Below are 21,255 nucleotides of genomic sequence, written 5' to 3'. Positions count from 1 at the left end.
AACACACAGAACCTTTTGGATCTAAAAATCATGTTCAATTTGGCTGAAATAAGTACTCCGTACGGGACCGCATGGAAATCCACGGCCGTAAGCTCATACATAGTGTGCATTGTGCGGCCGTATATCGTATACTTTCAAGTGAACGCATCAACCTCAAAACTACGTGCGTATATTCGTGGTTCGCACTACGGCTGGAAAGATAGGTAGTCTGAACATAGCCTAATAGTGTATGTTCTGTATAGTCAAAGAGTCAGATAGTATAATGATACATTTTAATGGGTCCAAGAAACCTTGTATATGCAGAAAGGTCTACATAGCCGATGCATATACCAAACAGTAGGACATGTTGAGTCAATTTATTTTGTAAAGTTGATTCATTTTTTTTGTTTCATTTGATTATCCCAAGATTAGAAGATATCACATATCTCCAGTACGTGGCTATCTTTGGAAACCTTATTAAGTGTGAATGGAGTGGCAGCATGCATTCACCCAGGGGACATGGGACCACTGTTAAGCAGGTTCCCATTGGTCAAACCCCTACTTATGAGCTAGTTGCCACCTATCCTATGGATAGATGATAACTTTAAAACTTGGAATAACCCTTTTAAGCAATAAAAAATACTCCCAAATGTGGACAAAGCCAGTAAACACATATATAATTATATTATTAATTCCAGTTAACCAATGATGTTTTAATACTACTCTGAAAATGGTTTATTTGCCGTTGTAAAGCGTTAGTATATAGAAATGGATAGGTCTGAACCAATGTGTTTTAGGTATAATTAAAGAGCAATTACTTTAGCCATAAATAGATATTGTGCGTAGTTTGTACATTATACACATATTAAAATGTAGGTTTTGATGACAGCATGTTAACACTCCACTGCCTCATTTCACAAGTTCTGCTATTTCTAAAGATTCCTGCTGTGTTTGTTATTGAGATGAACAATGGAAACACGGTTCTATTAATATGTATTGTGAGAAAATCCATGCTTCACAAATTATAAAGAAAAAAAAGGTCTTATACAAGTTATAATGCATTGTTCATTCATGTTAATTACAAAAAAATTCTAAGGTTAAAAATATTTCAGATATACAGCATTGAAATTGATCATTACTGGTAAAATCATTTAATAACATGAAATTTACAAAGTACAATTGTTAAATGGGAGTTTTTCTAATTATACTCTCTATTAAGGAACTGAAATAAGCCGAGAAGATCAAATGAGTTTGTAGTACAACTAAAGAACTAGCTTCTTTTTTTTCTCCTGTGTATAAATACTTTAAGTAATACTTTTTGGGTCAATTGAAATTATTGATTTAAATGAAGATGTAAGGGTGTGGTCACACATTCAGGTTTTTAAAATTTAATTTAAAAAATTAAGAGAGAATGAGTGTCTGTCTTTCAGTTATACCTGTACATCATTTATGATTTGTCCCTGGATTTGTTAACATAATGACATAGATAATAAGGTTAAAAAAAGACAATCCAAGAGTCCATCAAGTTCAACGTACACAAACCCTACTGTGTTGACCCAAAGAAAGGCAAATACCCTTACGAGGCAGATGACAATTGCCCCATCACGGGGAAAAAAAATCCTTCCCGACTCCAAAATTACAATCAGGATAATCCCTGGATCAGCGTCCTATCACATGTAATTTAGTGCCCATAACTTGTAATATAAATTTTTTCAAGAAAAGCATCCAGGCCTCCCTTAGACTTATTTAATGAATCAGCCATGACATCAGGTGCCAGATAATTCCATAGTCTCACTACTCTTACAGTAAAGAATCCGCGTCAGTGCTGATGGTGAAATATTTTTTTCTACTAGAATAGAGGATGCCCCCTTGTCATGGTTACAGGCCTAGGTGTAAAAAGATCACTAAACAGATCTCTATATTGTCCATATATAAATGTGTACATTGTGATCCGAGACATCTTTTTTTTCTAAACTAAATAACTCCAAGCTTGATAAACTGTCTTGGTATTGTAGACAACCCATTTCTTTAATTACCTAGGTCATTAACCAGAGTTAGTCAGTTAGGGGTGCTCATCAAGTTTGGGCTTTAAAGAGCTTTACTGGGCTTTTCAAAAAATTAGCCAGAGGCAGGGAAAAATAAATGATACTCACCTCCGAGTTCCCTGATGATGTGCATGTACACTTAACAACTAAACAAAAGGTGTTTTCCTATCAGTGGGATGAAGGTACATTAATCACAAAGAACACACAGGACTGTTGGCCCACTAAATCTTTGGTTTAGAGGGCCAGCGATCCTGTGCGTTCTTTGTATACTCTGCAAGAGACAAAATAAATGATTTTTGCTCTTTTTACAGGCAACCTTGCAAGCACTTTAGGTCAACACAAAGGCCCCATTTTTGCACTGAAGTGGAATAAGAAGGGGAATTACATACTAAGTGCAGGTGTTGATAAGGTATGTGTTATAACATACATGATATATAAGCTGATGGTCAATGATTTTTCTTTAAATACACAGATTTTTTAAAACAAAAGGCTTTACTATATATTTCTTCATAGAACAGTGGCATCGTACAATGCAGTGCACAATGCTTGTTGGTTGGTTGCAGTACACTACATGGTTACTGGACACTCCTGGTTCCGCAGAACACTTGAATATTTTACTTTACCTAATAATGTGTTCTTTCTATTAAAGACTTTGAAAAGCGGCCATCAGTGCAAAAATTGTATAAAGAAAAGGCTGTAATAAAAATGTTGGAATTATGAATGTTTTTATGCAATGTGGCACTGACTTCTTCCTAGACTTTAATAGAACAAACTTTGATAGAACAAAACCTCTGTTACCTTCGTTTTTCAAGAAAACAAAAAGGAAAGGAGAATAAAGAGGAAATTGACATTAATATGTGGCTTGAAGGTAGCAATGGTGGGAAATTTGTTCACAAGAAAGAAGAGGTCAAATAAATTGTATACTCTGGCATTATAGTCCCATCAATCATGTCTGGCTGGGAAGGAGACTGAAAATGGCCAGGTCTCCTCCTCTGTGACTAGATACACATAATTACTATAGCAGAAACCAATACAAAAGTTTAATGGAAACTGGGGCATCAGCTTATACATACATAACAATTGTCCGGATATTCTCATGAGCATCTATAAGACATCGGGGAAATCTGGGGGCCTTGATTAAGCTGTCAAGTGTCCCTTTAAGAAGCCAAATATCTCATTGCCACCTAAGAGCACAACATTTGGTGTGGTTGGTGGCCAAATGCTGTGCTCTGGTGGGTTAGTGGATGAGACTCTCTTACTAACTATTTATAGTGTTGCCCTGGTATGGTGTATTCAGTAGAGCAGCACTACTTTTATATTTTGTTGGAGTTTTCTTTTATTAAGTATAATATACCAGTTAAGGCCGTATTAGACAGGCCGTTGCATGAGGTAAGCGAGTGCCGATCTGCTAGATTGGCTTTGGCTTATTACACGGCTCAATAATTATGCAGACTGGGCTGCATGGACGTTGTTAGAGTTGTCCGTGCAGCCCTTGTTTTAATCAGGCGCTAATCAGATATTACACGGAGAGATGTGCAAGCAATGATTGTTCACTCCTCAGCTAATGACATGGTGCGATATCTTCCTGATTCAGCAGATGATCACTCAGTATAATAAGGCAGTTAGTTACTGTAGCAGAACACCTACGTTCCCTATCGGTTACTACTGTGCATTCATAGAAAGAGTTAAAGTTTAAAGGGATTAAGGTAATTGATCTTCTGAAATGCCTGCGGAATGAGTAACCTGTGAAGAAATATTCCTCATCAGTTTCACCAAAAGCTCATAAATATTCCAGATGAAAAAGCAATTACCAGAATAACATTGTTTTGCAGGGAGACTGTTTAAGATGGGAATTCTCTAATCTGACTATTAATATTGATTCTGTATTTTTGCTGTGTAGACAACAATAATCTGGGATGCTCACACGGGAGAGGCAAAACAACAGTTTCCCTTCCATTCAGGTATCGTACTCACATGTGTTATATGTGTTGTCAAGAGGAATGTGTTTTTTTCCTCCATATGATTTACTAAGAGAGTCATGCCAGCAGTCTTCATTCATTGCTATGTACATTCCGATCCGGTCAAAAGGTACTTTACATTCTCTTCATCTAAGATCTTCATACAATATTTAGTCATGTTTTGTTTTACTTTTGTTTTGTTTTATCTTCGTTTTTGTCTTTTTTTATTTCTTCACTTGGTTTTTCATGTAAACAAGCTTTGAGAGCTTTTTCAGCGGTTTCATCGTTGCTACCACTATTATGGGGTAATGTAAAGCTTTTACATTATATACCCCTTGTATAGGTATTTCCAGTAAATGCAGTTCTCTAATATAGAAGCAGGGCTGGACTGGCCACCTGGCAGTTCTGGAAAATGCCAGATGGGCCTGTACCCTCTGTGGGCCATTCTTCTTCTCCCAACCAGTGAATTAAGTTTTGTTCTTCTATTTTACACAAATCATGGCAAAAACTGCAGAGACTTATAAGCAACTAGAAGTTGTGATGTCATTAAAAGTTCTTGAACCCTAACTAGAGCTCAGCAGAGCCAATCAGCAACTACAAGATTAAGGACCTTTGCATGAGAAAAAGGATGAGGTAATAAAAAGTCTGTAAGAAATCTTTGCTAAAGGGTAACAGGGTCACAGTGACAAGTTAGGGTGCTGAGTAGAGTCTGAAAAAAGGGCCACAGACAGTAGTCTATATGAGATAGCAAGAACCATGAGCAGGAAGGGGGGGACATTGGAGTCCAATAAGGCTAATGTCTACATTGTAAACATACATTCAATGACAACATTCTAAGCCTTCATTCTATGTCAAATTTCTAAACCTATATTCTCTGTAAACATTCTAAGCCTACATTATATGCCACAGTTTAACCATACATTCTATGTCAACATTCTATGTGAATATTCAAAGCCAACATTCTAAGCCAACATTCTATGTCAATATGGCAAACAGTTATATGTCAACATTTTTGTGTTGTTATGTTGGCTGGTGGTGTGGTTTTTGTTCCATGGCTGATTTTTTGTTCCGGCCCTGTATAGAAGCTAAGATTCACAAACTGGGAACCTACTAACATATTCTTACCATAGGAAAAAAATATTTATCTTGAAATTGTTGAATATATAAAAACAACCATACAACCATAGAATTCAGACTTTTCCCAGTCCAGATCACTATTTGAAGGGATCTCTTTAATGAAGTCATGAAACCCCAGTGGCAGATGGATAACTGTGTATAAACTCTGCAGTTCTCCAACACGGTCACTTAGCAAATAAAGTCCATTACCCTGGAATCTGCTCATTCAGTAAAGCAGAACACCGAACAATCCTGCATGTCTCTTGGAGAAGCAATGTGCACCTGCAGCTCATCCAATTTAAAGGGTAATGTATACTCAAATTATACTCAGAAACAGTAGGTGATGTAATCCCCAGATGTCAAGGTATCATACACAGTTTCTGGGTTATGTTAAGACGTTTCTGACGTTTCAGAAAATCAGGCTGCTTCAATTTCATGGTGCACCTCGATATCAGGATATTGTGCCATGTCTTTAAATGTTAACTTTACTACATCTGAACATCTCAGTCCCCTAGCACCCCAGAACACTTACCACTTCTCTTTACTCCTCATCTTTCTCCCAGGTTGCTTCTACCATTATCCTCCCTCACCGATCTATTACATTCCACCACTCCTCAGGCCTCAGACTAGTCATACTTTACTGTAGTCTTCTTCTTACTACATCCTTGTTTTAATTCTTAAAGAGATTTCAGGTAATTTCAGGTTTCTGGAGACCTCAAATGGTCCTCAACATAATCCTTGCGATATCAGGGCACAAACCTCTAAGTTCTGCAAGCTGGTATAAGCTTTTGGCTCAGTTGGGCATATCCCACTACAGACCACACATATAGTTAACTACAGCACAGTATCATACTTCAGTGTCCAGAAACCAACAGATAACCTACCTGCAATGGGGCCACCATGCAGTAATGTTACCACCACCAGAGTTATAATATACAGTGACATACTTCACAACCAGACAATACATATTTCACAACCAGCCAATACATACCTCACAACCAGACAATACATACCTCACAACCAGACAATACATACTTCACAACCAGCCAATGCATACCTCATAACCAGACAATACATACCTCACAACCAGACAATACATACCTCACAACCAGCCAATACATACCTCACAACCAGCCAATACATACCTCACAACCAGACAATACATACTTCACAACCAGCCAATGCATACCTCACCACCAGACAATACATACTTCACAACCACACAATACATACCTCACAACCAGACAATACATACTTCACAACCACACAATACATACCTCACAACCAGACAATACATACCTCACAACCAGACAATACATACTTCACAACCAGCCAATACATACCTCACAACTAGCCAATGCATACCTCACAACCAGCCAATGCATACCTCACAACCAGCCAATGCATACCTCACAATCAGAGAATACATACCTCACAACCAGCCAATGCACAAGGAGAAGCCATCTAACAATTTACAGACCTTGTTATGGTGCCAGATACCGCAGGACACCTTTCCGAAGTCCATATTTCAATACTGTAGGTCATATATCTATATAGATTGATAAATAATACAATGGTAACAAAGTAATGTATGATAAAGAATGGCTGCAAATGTAATATTCAAACATGGGTTCACCATAGGTAAGCCTACACTTTAACAAGATTCACTTGATTTATTGGCATTTCCTGTCTCTAGCAGTACAGGAAGTGATATTTGTGTGGGGACATACTTGGCTTTAGAAGACTCTTTTACATTTATGTGCCAAGCTGTGGGAAGACCATATTTATGCCTTCAGATTGAGAATGAAGAGGCACTTAGCCAGCAATTACATAAACTCTAACAGAATGCGAGTCTTACAAATGACAGAGAAATAATAAGCTCTTTCATAAGAAAATGGCAATTCAGTTCCCGTAGTTCCTTAAGTAAAAGCTTACATCTTGAAAAGATCCTAACAATGACATGTGGTATTGTCTTTTCTCTACAGCACCAGCACTGGATGTGGACTGGCAGAACAATACCACCTTTGCCTCTTGTAGCACAGACATGTGTATTCATGTTTGCAGACTTGGTTGTGATCGCCCAGTCAAAACCTTCCAAGGACATACAGTAAGCATATCCACATCCATATAATGTCATCATAAAGAGAATATTGGATAATAGTAATAGAAATCCTTCTGAAGAACATTCCCCAGAGCTGTAGGATGTATAGCTTATGAATCACATACATTGTATGGAAGTGAAGGCTGTCCTATAGAAGCTTTGTGTATTATAAAGTCAATGTGTTAACCAAACACATCAGAATCCTTTATATGTATAAGAACAATTGTTAAAGGTGTGCTTCAAGGACGGCTTCAGAACATCTACAAAAATGGGATAGTGCTCCTCTGATCATAAAGATATTGGAGTTAAGCAAGAACTTCTGCACTTCTGTAACAATAAGATTTGCCCTCACGTGTAGAAAAAAGTAAAGTGTATATATTTTTTTTTACAATAGGCTTCATATTGTATATCATGTCTCTGTAGGAAGAATACAGAATATATTAGACAAGCATGCATATAGCCATTCCTAGTGTTTCAATAATAAAACGCCCTGTGTTTAGCCCCCATCAGTGAATTGCTCTCTGCATTCTACAGTTTAAAAAAGTTCCTTGACCCTCCTTAGCAACGGTGCAAAATCTGTACCAAACGCGTTCTACTGAGAGATGTGGTCCGCTACTACCAGGGTTAATGGTTTAGCCTGCCGCTTGTGGCTCGTAGCCTTTATGTAGACACCTTTATACCGCAATTAACGGGGTGCTCACTTATAATAGAGCAATGGAGTATACAACTAGAAGAAAGACAAGCGGCACTCACCATTTTGTGCTGTGTGGTCTTCTTTAAAGAAATGGTGAGTGTCGCTTGTTTTTCTTCTTGTTGTACACTCAAAATCTGCACCAGAATCCTATCTGACATTGAATATTTATAATACTGGTGTCTTTTTTATGGCATTTGGGACTCCTCAGCTTCCAGGGCCCAAGTACAACCCTTTCCTCTGTACCATCTTTAGCTACATTCCTGCTATAGGTATATCTATTCTATTAGACAAAAGTCAACATTTTCAACAAGATATTTTTGGGGGAAAACAGTACATTGTGTTATGCTATTATTACTATTGTGTAGTGCTATTATTCCCATTGTGTAATGCTATTATTCTCTTTAAAAACATTAACTTGCCTCCTAATGGAGCCTTGAACGCAGATGGGAACAGAGCTGATACCCTGATTGGAAGGCCTATATAATTCTCACAGTTCACACAGCGTTTTTGCAATCCGTTTTTTTTTTCATCAGTTTAAAAAAAAAAACGGATGAAAAACTGATGAAAAAAACGGATGCATTAGTGTGCATCCGTTTTGATCCGTTTTTCCATTGACTTCCATTGTAAAAAAACGGATCAAAGCGGATCCATTTTTTTTTAACGGACACAAAAATAGTGTCAGCTACGTTTTTGTGTCCGTCAAAAAAACGGATCCGTTTTGATCCGTTTTTTTTTTACAATGGAAGTCAATGGAAAAACGGATCAAAACAGATGCACACAAATGCATTCATTTTTTTCATCCGAAAAACAGATTGCAAAAACGCAGTGTGAACCCAGCCTAAAGGAGCATGCACATCATGTATATGTTTATCTAGCATGTCACAAAAGAGCAAATTTACTAGTTGACTTGTTTTGGCCGTTAAAACTTAAAGGGGTATTCCAAGAAAATCAACTTTTCCCCTATCCACATGATCGGGGGAAAGTAAGAGATTGTGGGGGGGGTCCGAATTCTGTATTCTGAATATAGCCGTGGGTACAGCACGTGACCCATGACTCTATTCATTCCTACGGAGTGACGGAAAGGGCTGAGTACATTGAAAGAGTGCTGTAATAAGCTCTAAAAGTCAGCTCCATAGGAATAAATAGAGTCACAGGTCATGTGCCGTACCCGCTGCTCTTTTAATAATACAGAAGTCGGGCCCGATACGGAGATCGGCAGTGGGTACAGAGTTCGAAACCCCCACAATCTCCTTAGTTGATTTTCCTGGAATACCTCTTTAATAGGGCCTCTGTCAGTATGCCACAGTACACAGTGGTATCCTTTTTTGACAGAACGCTGAAGTATACTCAGAAGGTAATAAAAAAGTTAATGTCCCCTAATAGCACCCTTTTACACACATACTTGCATACACTCCTGGCTTTCAGAAGAGATTGTATATACAGTACAGTAGCCTATTATAATTACAGTATCATGGACTATTATTGCTGTTCTTTGTGCCAGTGTAAAAGTGATCATTGTTAGCCACATGTAAAGAAGGAATTGCTCCCCATCTATTGCTAAACAGCAGTGACACTTGCTGAGAGGACTGTGATAATGTACAGTAAATTCCTATTAGCACCTAACAATAATTTTGCAAACCCACCTCACTCGTGGGCGGCTTAAATGGAACCTGTCAGCAGCTTTTTCATAGTACAGCTGCAAGCGGTGTGATATATGTAATGTATTAACAGCTTTATACCTGTGTGATATATGTGTTTAAATTGGATGTTTTTAGATCATAATGATGTATGTGTTGTAAGTTAATGAAGTAAATAGAGTCGTTGGGGCAATAAAGGGGTTATCTGGTTAGGTAATATATATGTTGAATCACCCCCCCCCCCTCCCCCCTCCTGGAGACTAATTCATTTTATACATGTCATTACTTTTTCTGTTAAAGACACAGAAAACTGTATGTGAGCTGTTCTCCTCACCTCCCCCTCCTTCCTCCTCCCTTTTGAGACCACTCATGTAAACAACATCCCGGCTGTTTAATCATAGTAAAGTCAAAGTAACTTGACCTTAGATCACCCTCAAACTTCACACAGTGTGTGAACAGCCGTCCAAGGATGCTGTTTACATGAGATGAAAGGGGGGAGGAGGGGGAGATGGAGAGAACAGCTCACATACAGTTTTTTGTGTGTTCAGCAGAAAGCAGCAGACTCAAAACTAGGGGTAATGTCATGTATGCAATGAATTGTTAGCTTCCAGGAGGGAGGATGATTCAACACCTAACCTGATAACCCCTTTAAGGGTGGGTTTACACATACTGGAATCGCAGTGGAGGCCAAAGCCCAGACAGATAAAGTATTCAGTGGTGGGTTAAGGGGTATGGGGTTTACATACTTGCATGTATGTAAACTCATACAAACTGACAGTACCGGGAATCGCAGCGGATTTCGCTGCAGATTTCGCTGCAGATTTCACAGCGTGAAATCCGCTGCAATTCTGGTACGTTTAAAACCACCCTAAGGCCATGTTAATACGCTGTATGAGACCGGCCGTTGCTCAAAAAAGATCATCCCGGCCAGTACTGCAGTACCGGCCGGATGATCTTTAGGGTCGCAGAGTTCTCATGCGGACACATCCGCGCGCACCCACATCAGAACTCCCCACAGCACACTATGGAGCGTGCGGCCGGAGCCGCCTGCTCCATAGTGTGCTCTGACAGGGTTTTCTGCGGCTGCTATTCAATGAATAGTGGCTGCAGAAAACTTGACATGTCAGTTGTTTGCGGCGCCGCTAGAGATCCCGGCTGGAGCGTATAGTATGTAATTCCATAGGCGGCAACAGCACATATATTTGCAATCGGCAACAACAGCAGTGGTTATACGAAAATATACGCAGTGTGAACATAGCCTAAGGCTGTATTACATGGCCCAAGCCACACTGGTAATGAGTGTAGAACCACAAGATCAGAGCTTGCTTACAGAGTCTATTACACGGCTCGGTAACATCCATCGCCGGATTGTTTGTGCAGCTCTTTGCATTAATCAGACAAGCAAGCATTTGTGTGTTTGTCAGCTGATCGCTGGCCCTATTACATGGGGCAATGTGTGCCTGATTTGGCAGATGATTGCTCCCTGTAACAGAGCCTTTATATGTCAATTCTGATTCAAGGAGTCACCTCCCCCCACCCACAGCTACAAGAACACCTTATGACTGATAATTGACAGCAAGAGGGCTGTCAAACATCAATTAGGAGTCATGCTTGTAGCTGGGGAAGAGATGACTGCTGTGTAATGCCCCATTGACTCCAGATACATATGACATATGACTCATATATACACATATTATAGCCATGCATAGAATGGATATTAAATTATCTACAGTATATCAAACTGACAGCAGCTTCATTTTGAAAATGCTAGATAGGTTCCCTTTAAAAAATGGTGGCATCTGAATGCCCCTTTCTATCCAGGTGGACCAATTTATTAATGGTATTATTTCAGCTTTTTGTGCGGTTCCTATTCTTCATTTATATCATGCCAGCCCGCTCCCTAGTGCTTCAACCACCGTTACTAAATACAATCCAACACCTTAATCTTCTTCTTGGATGTTTTTAACATTCTTGGCTGGAAGATATTTTGTAATTTCCTGAAGTTAACAACTGCAGCTTTTACATTAACCTTGGATATTTACTGACAAGGTGCTGCCCAGATAAAAAAAAAAAAAAAAAAACAGGGTTGTGTAGAATCCTGGATGCCAACACTAAGGAGGAAAATGTATCATGTGGTTGTACAATGTCCTCTAGTGTGAGACGTGACTGCCCTCCTCTGGCTGCTGGGTGGAATCTCACTCTCTTATATTGTAACCTTATTTTGTCTTTCAGAATGAAGTTAATGCAATTAAATGGGATCCATCAGGGATGCTTCTGGCCTCATGCTCGGACGATATGACATTAAAGGTAACATTAGTATCATCTGGAAAAGACATTGCTATGGAAAAGGTTGTTTTTTTTTGTTGCCTTTATAATTAATTTCCAACCTCTACAGAAAAGAGATAAAGTAGTCTGTAACTATGGGAGCTATAGTTTGTGGTGCATTCAATTTATTACTACATACCTGGTTGCAGGGTCCATATCTGACTGCAGGGGACATATATACCTGGCTGAAGGGTCCATATCTGACTGCAGGAAGCATATTTGGCTACAGGTTCCATATCTGACTGCAGGGGGCATATATGCTTGGCTGCAGAGGACATACCTGGCTACAAGAGGTATATCTGGCTGCAGAGGATATACTTGGCTACAAGGGGTATATCTGGCTGCAGAGGACATACCTGGCTACAAGCGGCATATCTGACAGCAGGGAGCATATCACGCTACAGGATCTATATCTGGCTGCAGGGGACATACCTGGCTACATGGCGTAACTACCACCTTAGCAGATATAGCAACTGTTGTTGTAGAGTGGAGCCAGAGGAGCCCTAACCCAGTGTAGCTGTGAACTCTGCGGAACTTTTAGTAAATATATCTTGAGTGATGTGATACTCGTACTCACATATAGAAAATGTCTGACCGCCTTCTGCCCTCTGGTAGCGTAGAACCCATCCCAGTAGGGTAGTACAAGCCCAAGATGTGTTTATCTGGGTGTAGCTAGGTGCCCATGTCATCCTGGTTAACTGCACTGCGCAGTAGGATACGTAGACCTTTATACAGGTTGCTTTGTCCTACTGAGGCTAGTTCCTATCTTGTTCAGGATACTGCTTTGCTCTGTTTAGACATGTTCCTGGCGTGGGTCAGGGTGTTCCTTGGTGACCACTCTTCCTTGTGTGTGCTTAGCACTGCATAGTAGATATAGTGTTTTGACTGAAAGAACTGTTGGTCTCTAACTGCATCTGTTCAGTTCAGTGGCTAGACTAGACTGAACTGCATACCAACTCCCACATGGAGCTAACTAACTCCTCCTACAGTGGGTGAGTGTGTGTAGAGAACAAGGATAGGTTGAGAGAGAGAGAGCACCTCCTAATGGTCAGCATAAAACACATGGTACACAACAACATTTACCTATGACCTTTCTCAGCTGTGCAACACATATAAATATAAAACACTGACACCTAGTGGGTAAATACCTCATCCACCACTTAACCTGAGAATTATTGCTGAGACCTGCAGGTAGGTCACATTGTTATGGGGGATCTGATCTAGGAGTCAACTGCTGACAGATTTTATGCAGAACCAGCAATGTGATCAATGTTTATAACCGATCCCATTCTTGGGAGTACTCAGTTGGAACTTCTCATCTCATGGGAGTACTTAGCTTGAAAAGGTTGAAAAACACTGTTCCACGCCATATTTGTCATATAGTAACTATATTCTACGTGGGGGTACAGGTTAAATCTTTTCGTTTGTTATTGGGTCTCCATCAATATATTAGAAGAACCTTGTAGTGCACAATATGTTACATGACCTAAACAACCCCCAATTCATTGTGCATGCAATAAATATTTGATGGCATTCCATAAAATTCACTTGGATTCTGTGTGTTTATGAATAAAGAGGATGTGGTTTATAAAATGGACAATCTCCATGTGATTTCACTTTGTGGTTTCCCCTCAATATTATCCATTTAGGCTTTTGTGTCTTCTCATGATCAGCAAATAGTTCAGGTTTTCTATTTAATTATAATGTTTTAGGGGCAGGCTAGACAGACAGAAGCTGGAGGTCATATAGTCAGTTAATCCATGGTAATTCATTGCAGAAAACTCCGTCAAACAAAACAGACCTTAAGAATACTTTTAAATGATAATCCTTGTTGACCTTAAAGGGGTATTCTGACAGAAACTAAAGGCCCTTTAAGGGCGGGTTCAGACTATGGAATTCTAGCGGATAAATTCCTGTGCGCGCTCACGGCCGCGCGCCTTTCTGCTGGCTCAATAGACACCATTCTATGGGCCGGCTGATTCCGCATTCTGCCGAAAGAATTGTCACGTCAATAGAATGGTGTCTATGGAGTCGGTGGAAAGGCGCGCGGCCATGAGCGCGTACAGGCGACGGAATTCTGCGGAATTTATCCGTGAGAATTCTGTAGTCTGAACCCGCCCTTACACGTAGTGATTATTGTGTAAAGATTTGATTGCCATTGATAAATAACAATTTTGTAGCAAATCACCGATTACTGTTATGTACAATAATTTTTGCATCATTATATGTCGCTAATTGTTCCTCAGGACACCCCACACAACATATTTTATCTGCGAGCGACTTTTTAGACAAACAGATATGCGTACGATTGTTGAACTACCAACCATGATTTTTTGACATGTTGGAAGACAACAATTAACGACTTTTCGTGCATCGTTTGATCGTTGGGTGTTATCACACAGGCAGATAATTGTTTATTTTTTAAACAATAATTGTTTCATGTAATAAGACCTTAAATCCCCTGTACACAGTATAGAGGTTAAATGTGACATCACAATGGGTCTGTCTACTGGACCCATGGGATCTGCAGATTGTGGCTCTGATTTATTCATTCTCTAGGAAGCTGCTGAAACCTAGGAAACCTGTCACCATGAAAATGCTACCTAAGCCACGGCATCATGTTATAGAGCAGGAATTGCTGAGCGGATTGATATATATTTTTATGGGAAAAGATTCTTTATTTGTAATGAGTCGATTGAAATCTGTGATGTTTCCATGCTAAGGAGTCCACTCCATTGAGTGACACCGCCCACTGGACTCCTCAACACAGAATGCTGATTGATTTTAATCCACAAGTTATAAGTTATAGAGAATGGTTTCCCATAACGTTATATATCAATCTTCTCAGTTTTTCCTTCTCTATAACATGATGCCGATAGATTAGATAGCATTGTCTTACCGACAAGTTTCCTTAAAGTCAGAATACCTCCTAAATATATATCCCATGCCCACCATCCATCTGTTCACCTTTTTTTAATACCCAGCAAGTGGTCAATAGGCTTATTAGGAACTGCAGTTACACAGAAGTTTTAGAGGCATAGATTGCTCTTGGAGACTGACCCTTTACCACCTTTACATAAAAGCAGATTCTAGCAGATGTTTCTTGATGTGTATCTCTCTGCACCAATAATGCCTTTTCCCCAGCATACTAGCAGATGTAAATCATGGCAAAAATCTACACCCGCTGCAGTCTGCCGGATCTACTAAGAGGGTGCATGGGGACAGACCTTTATTTAAGACCAGTGTACGCCGGTCTCGATAAATTCCCCCCAATGTATAAACGTTTTAGATACATCATTGTTAACATTGTTTGCACATTTGTTGTAGATCTGGAGTATGAAACAAGATGTGTGCGTACATGACCTGCAAGCCCACAATAAAGAAATTTACACAATCAAATGGAGCCCGACAGGTCCTGGCACCAGCAACCCAAACTCAAACATAATGTTAGCAAGGTAAGTCCTGTATGAAGTGCATATCCCTATGAAGTGCAGATATGTGCCAAGTGATCAAGACATACCATTGAAGACAGAATCACACTAAAGGCCCTGTTACACGGAACGATTATCAACTGTATTTGGCCGATATCAGCCATTAATAGAAGCCAACGATTAGCCAACATGAACGATGTTGGCTGATCGTTGCTGTCATTTGTCTTTCAACATGTTGAAAGACAAACGACTGTGATATCAGTGATCTACTGCCAACACCCCGTGGAATAGGAGTGACAGCAGGAGATGGCAACTATCCTCTATGGGCTGTCCGGTTGGTCTAACGATCACCCGGGCAGCCCACCCCCACCCCCCCGGCACTTCCTCGTGGTCTTCCCTGTACTTACCCACTCGCTACCGCCACGTGTAGAAACAGTGCTCATTTGCTCCTCTAGTCGCCCCATGTAATATGTTCCCACTACAGGAAGATGCCAGGGAAAGGCTAATTGTCTAGTTTATTGTCTAGTCATAGTGATCATGATCATAATTTGCAACCGTCATTATCAATAGCCTAAACATAGCCTAAAGCTATTCTAACGCCATGTTTTCAGTACTCATTTCTTGAATGCATCAGGAAATGTCCAGGTGTATCCAAAGGCCCCCATTACCCAACAGTGGCAAAAAGAGTTCTATTTTTGATACTGTTTGGGTGGTTTAACCTTATTTGCTCTATGGAATAGCCTTAGATTCCATAGAATCTTATTCAACAAAATAAAAAACCTTTTTTACTTTACTTTTTTTTTTTTTTTAATGGACACGCCTAATAAACATAACTGTATTTTGTTTAACTAGTAACCAGGCATAATTTATGCATTATGTTATTTTTTTACACAATTTTATTTGCCGTCTCATTTGGTTACAGTGCATCATTTGATTCAACAGTCCGGCTTTGGGATGTCGAGAGGGGTGTTTGTATCCACACATTAACCAAACATCAAGAACCTGTCTATAGTGTAGCCTTCAGCCCTGATGGAAAGTACCTGGCCAGCGGCTCATTTGACAAATGTGTCCATATATGGAATACGCAGGTATATTCAATTTTAGTCATTTATGAGCTCCAGCATACAGCACACCAGGTTTTCATCCTCAATAATAAAAAATGAATGTACCATATTATTTAATGCTTAGGCTGGGTTCACACTACGTTTCTGCAATCCGTTTTTGATGAAAACTGTGTGCATCTGTTTTGATCCGGTTTTCCATTGACTTCCATTATAAAAAAAAATACGGATCAAAACGGATTTGTTTTTCTTAGCGTACACGAAAACGTGAAAAAAAACGGATCCGCTTTGATCCATTTTTTTTTATAATGGAAGTCAATGGAAAAACGGATGCACACAAATGCATCCTTTTTTATCAGTTTTCCATCCGTTTTTTGCACAAAAAAAACGGATTGCAAAAACGTAGTGTGGACCCAGCCTTACACACAATTACTAGAAAGCAGAGGCATTTGCATTGTGAACAGATATTGTTTACTTAAAGGAAAACTAACAGCAGACAAACCTGCTGTTCCCGGTAGCTCCTTACCTCCTCTTCCTGTTGCTTCCTCCTCTTTCTCCTCTGATGCCCCGTTGTTTACATGAACTACAATCTTAAAGAAATATGTAAATTAGTGTGTTAAGAGCAGGACATATTTCTTTAGTACTAAAGTTCACAAAAATGGCAGGACTTACAAGCACTGGAGGAGTGGCAACGGGAAGAGGAGGTAAGGGTTTACCGGGAATCACCATCAGGTTTTTCTTTTAAGTGAGTATTTATTATGGAAACATACAGAACATAAAACAGCCATCACTTATCTTCTTATTTCCTGGGGAGCCTGTACCAACACCCAGTGGTTCAGAGCTATACTGGCCATAATATTAAATAGGTTTTAGCTAAGCACTCGTTTGAGCAACATCCAGCTCACTTAGTACCCCTAAACACATGCATGTTTGTCTTCAACAGGTAGTCAAGTTTTTAATAGAGGGAGGAGTGTAGGCCATTGTGTCTAGTGGCAACACAAGGATCAAGAAGTTGAAATTCAACTGTCCAATCTTTCTCTAATTTTATTTATGAATGAAGAGTTTGGGGGTCACCATGCACATTTGACAGTCAGCAAGCCCTGCCAGAGGGTTAGGTCTACAACCAGTGGCATAGCAATAGGGTGCAGAGGGTGGTTGCACCTGGACCCAGGAGCTTGAAGTCCATATCAAGATGCCAGAACTAGAAACAAGGCATTATAGTTTAGGGGCCCTGTGACAGACTTTGCACTGGGGCCTACCGGCTTCAAGTTACGTCTCTGCCTACAACAGTATGTCTGAGCATGCATGTTTTGAAGAAAGAAGGTTGACTTACATACAAAATACCCTAACCCTCTTTTATCATCAGCAAAGAGTTAGGAGGCTATCGGTGGATATTCCCGCTAGCAGGTTTGACCTACACTAGTTGATATACGTAAATGGTAATAAAATACTTCAGGCTTCCTTCACATACACTCACACCCTTAGGGTATGTTCACACTGAGTAAAATTGTTGGCATTCCATGGCAGGAGCACTCCGCCGCAGAATCCCATCTGCCTCAGTGTCCCACGGTGTCTCTATGGGAGGACTTGTATGCCTCCACTTCTAACACTCTCCGTTCAAAGAATTGAGTTGTCAATTTTTTGTGCGGAGAGCGGCGGAAGCAGAGGCGCCTGAGCCCTGCCATAGAAATACTGTAGGACACTGAGGCAGACGGGATTCTGCGGCGGAGTGCTCCCACAATGGAATGCCAACAATTTTACTCAGTGTGAACGCACCTTTAGGCTATGTTCACACAGCGTAAAAGTACGGCCGTTGTTGCCATCAGCAACAAGAGCCATACTTTGTACGGTGTGGAACACTGCCTATTCTTCTATGTGATCCCGGACCGCAGTGTATACACATAGTATACAGTCCGGCCGGGATCCCATGCGGCGCTGCAAAGATCTGACATGTCAGTTTTCTGCGGCTGCAATTCAGTGAATTGCGGCCTCAGAAAGACCTGTCAGTTCACAAAATGAAGCGAGCGGCTCCAGCCCCTTGCTTCATTGTGTGCTATGAGAGTTCTGATGCGGGCGCGTGCTGATGCGCCTGCATCAGAACACTGCGGCTGGAAAGATCATCCGGCCAGTACTGCACTACCGGCTGGGATGATCTTTGCAGAAACCGGCTGTTCCGTGACCAGCCGGGTCATGGAACGGCGGGTCTCTTACGTAATGTGAACATAGCCTTAGGCTGCAGTCACACACAACAGTTTGTTTGGAAAACAAAAAAAGTGCAAAGCGAGACGTGAATCCAGCAGGAAGCAGAAGTGTACGTCCTTCCTTTATCATTCCCATTCCTTTTGAAACCACCCTTAGTTTTGGCTCAGAAATGCAGTGTCAGTTTTCCATAGAAATGTTGGGTGTGATGGCAACCTCACAGAGGGGCTTTGACAGCCTCAAAGGAACCATATTTGTCACTGTTAACATATCCATATACATAACTGTTGTGTCCCATCTCACTGAAGGCTAAGAAGTGTGTACCAGTAAATCCAGGTAATGGTTTATTTCTGATATGTTTGCAGATTGGCTCTTTAGTGCACAGCTACCGAGGGACAGGGGGAATATTCGAAGTTTGCTGGAACGCCAGAGGTGACAAAGTAGGAGCAAGTGCATCGGACGGATCAGTGAGTATTAAATACCAAATGATGGGTTTACACCATGAGCTTTTATTAATGGGAAAATAGGTTCATTTTGGACCAAAATGAACAAAATCTCGTAGTGGCTTTAACTCCCAGTCACAAGTACATAACTAATAACCAAGGTCTTCACTGACTATAATATAACATTGCACTGATGACTAGTGCCAGCCTAGTCAGTTTAGTCCAGTTTATATGTATGTAAATATAAGATAGGGGAAAATTTTGACCAGATTCTGATGGACTCTGTTTTTGAGGGACATGCTTGAAAATGTTCTCATGGCCGGACAACTACATCTAAAGGGGGCAAGGGGGTGTCTTTTATGCTCCTTTTACACCGTATATATTTTTTTCCATCTTTCAATTTTTTTTTAATCATATACAGATAACTCCTGCCACCAACATCTGTGTCTAGAGCTGCAGGGCTCTATGCAATTCCCAAACCCCTGCTCTGATCTAGAGCTGCTGCACAGCACTAAGCAGAGCAGGGGCCCTTTCCCATTTGTGTACTGTATGTTATTATATACAGTACCTGAGGAGGGGGAGGGAGTAGGCTGCCCTACAGGATCGCTGTGCCCAGTAACCTCTGTACAGTGAGCTGTGAATACACCACTCACTGTACTAGAAGCTAGTAGGAATCTCTGCTCCGTCTGCAGAGGCTACCGGGCACTGCAATCATGTCAAGCAGCCTCTTCCTTTCATTGAATATAAGAATATACAGTACACGAGGGAGTGGGACCCTGCTCTATATAGTGCTTTGCGTCAGCTCTAGATCAGAGCAGGGGATCGGGAACTGCACGTCTTAGAGCCCTGCAGTTTCCGACACAAAACTAGGTGGCAGCAGAGGGGCTATACTAACATTTTCTTCAGTCTCCGTAGTACCCCTTATTACATTTTATTCATGAAAACACATTGACTACAACCATGTGTTCTTTCATTTCAGGTGTGCGTTCTGGATCTAAGGAAGTGAAGCCAATAATCCAATAACAGAGTTTAATGGACCAGCATCGAATGTGCGCTGTCTGAAATCACAGATTCCGGTTTTGTACAAACCTGACAAAGTCAGAATGTACATCGTAACACTTAAGGATGTCCACGGTTTTTACAGACCCATTTTACTAGACATCCTTCAGGCGTTGACCGTTTTTCAGCCGGTCTTACTGTATTTCAGCCTCAGAATAAGCACGCCAATTTTTGGGGATTGACAGAAATGTTTGATTTGGGTTGTTTGCTATGGCAAAAACTGTGCCAAAAATGTAAACACAGTGAAAGTCAAGATAGGAAACAAAAAAAAGGCTGCAATGAACCAAAAGGGAAAACCAATTTCTATTCATTTGTTTTACGTCAAACCTGATTTGGACTGTAGAGTTTTCCCAAAGGACCTAAAAAGACCAGTTTTTAATAAACAATCCACATGACTTTGTATGACACTTTCTATTTTCTAGACTACTTTTGTTGCTTTCGTTACCTGTTCAGTGGTTTTCTACCATCTCAGAGTAGTGGATTAGGGGAAGATCCAAGGGTTATGTAAGGAACTAATGTTGCTATCAATTCAGCTTTTTCCTTTGTCCAAAATCAATGTGACCTGCTGGCTAGTACCACACATGAAGAAGTGCTTAACCTTGCTCCTCGCAGAAACTTTTTTTTTGTCACTTCTTACAAGCTCTTACTAAGTTCAGTAATGGAGTGTCCAGCATTGCTTTTCATAGCAAAGTCCTCTCCTGCACTGAGGAGTTTTCCCCTCCACGACTTAGCTTTTAAGGGCACTTTTCATGACACGGTGTCACATGCTTTTTATAAGAATGCAACGCCGGGAAAGCTTTTTACAAAAAGAAAGATGAACTTTTAAAGAGAAAGAACCCACTGTATTTTTTGAAAAGAAATATTTTTTATGTTAAAAATCTTAATTCTAAAAAGGAAAAAAATGCAAATGTTGGGATTGTCTAAGTCATGCAAAAAAAAAAGTAAAAAATGCAAGTTATATTAAAGACTTGGTACCCTTTTTGATTTGAGTTGGATCTTTAATTCTACCTCTATGTATGTGTCGTAAACAGGGTTTCTATGTATTCCATAATATGATCTTTATTTCAGTGTCCTCATAAATTCCTCCTGCATTCTATTCAAAGAGGAAGTCTTTGCTGAGCACATCTTGTGGCAGCAAAGAGGAACAAAAATATTTTGCTTCCCTATTTTATATTACTACAGTTCAATAGTTTCAAAATCCAGGAAC

The 21,255-nt window shown here is 40.2% G+C and overlaps 1 protein-coding gene across 3 annotated transcripts in view; it reads left to right on the top strand.

Moving 5' to 3' along the window:
* The window catches only part of TBL1X (transducin beta like 1 X-linked), a 223,899-nt gene extending 202,872 nt beyond the window's left edge, over positions 1 to 21,027 (top strand). For all 3 annotated transcript variants that reach the window (XM_069946043.1, XM_069946044.1, XM_069946045.1), the window contains 8 exons: positions 2,336 to 2,433; positions 3,925 to 3,985; positions 7,084 to 7,205; positions 11,763 to 11,837; positions 15,183 to 15,310; positions 16,209 to 16,374; positions 18,912 to 19,013; positions 19,969 to 21,027. In XM_069946043.1, coding sequence (XP_069802144.1) covers positions 2,336 to 2,433; positions 3,925 to 3,985; positions 7,084 to 7,205; positions 11,763 to 11,837; positions 15,183 to 15,310; positions 16,209 to 16,374; positions 18,912 to 19,013; positions 19,969 to 19,995 — 779 coding nt within the window. In that variant the 3' untranslated portion in view covers positions 19,996 to 21,027. The remainder of the gene's footprint in view (positions 1 to 2,335; positions 2,434 to 3,924; positions 3,986 to 7,083; positions 7,206 to 11,762; positions 11,838 to 15,182; positions 15,311 to 16,208; positions 16,375 to 18,911; positions 19,014 to 19,968) is intronic.
* The last annotated feature ends 228 nt before the right edge of the window (positions 21,028 to 21,255 follow it).

This window comes from Dendropsophus ebraccatus, chromosome 11, assembly GCF_027789765.1.
Source record: "Dendropsophus ebraccatus isolate aDenEbr1 chromosome 11, aDenEbr1.pat, whole genome shotgun sequence".
Classification (NCBI taxonomy): Eukaryota; Metazoa; Chordata; class Amphibia; order Anura; family Hylidae; genus Dendropsophus; species Dendropsophus ebraccatus.
The sequence above is the reverse complement of the archived record's forward strand: the minus strand, read 5'-3'. Positions and strand labels throughout refer to the sequence as shown.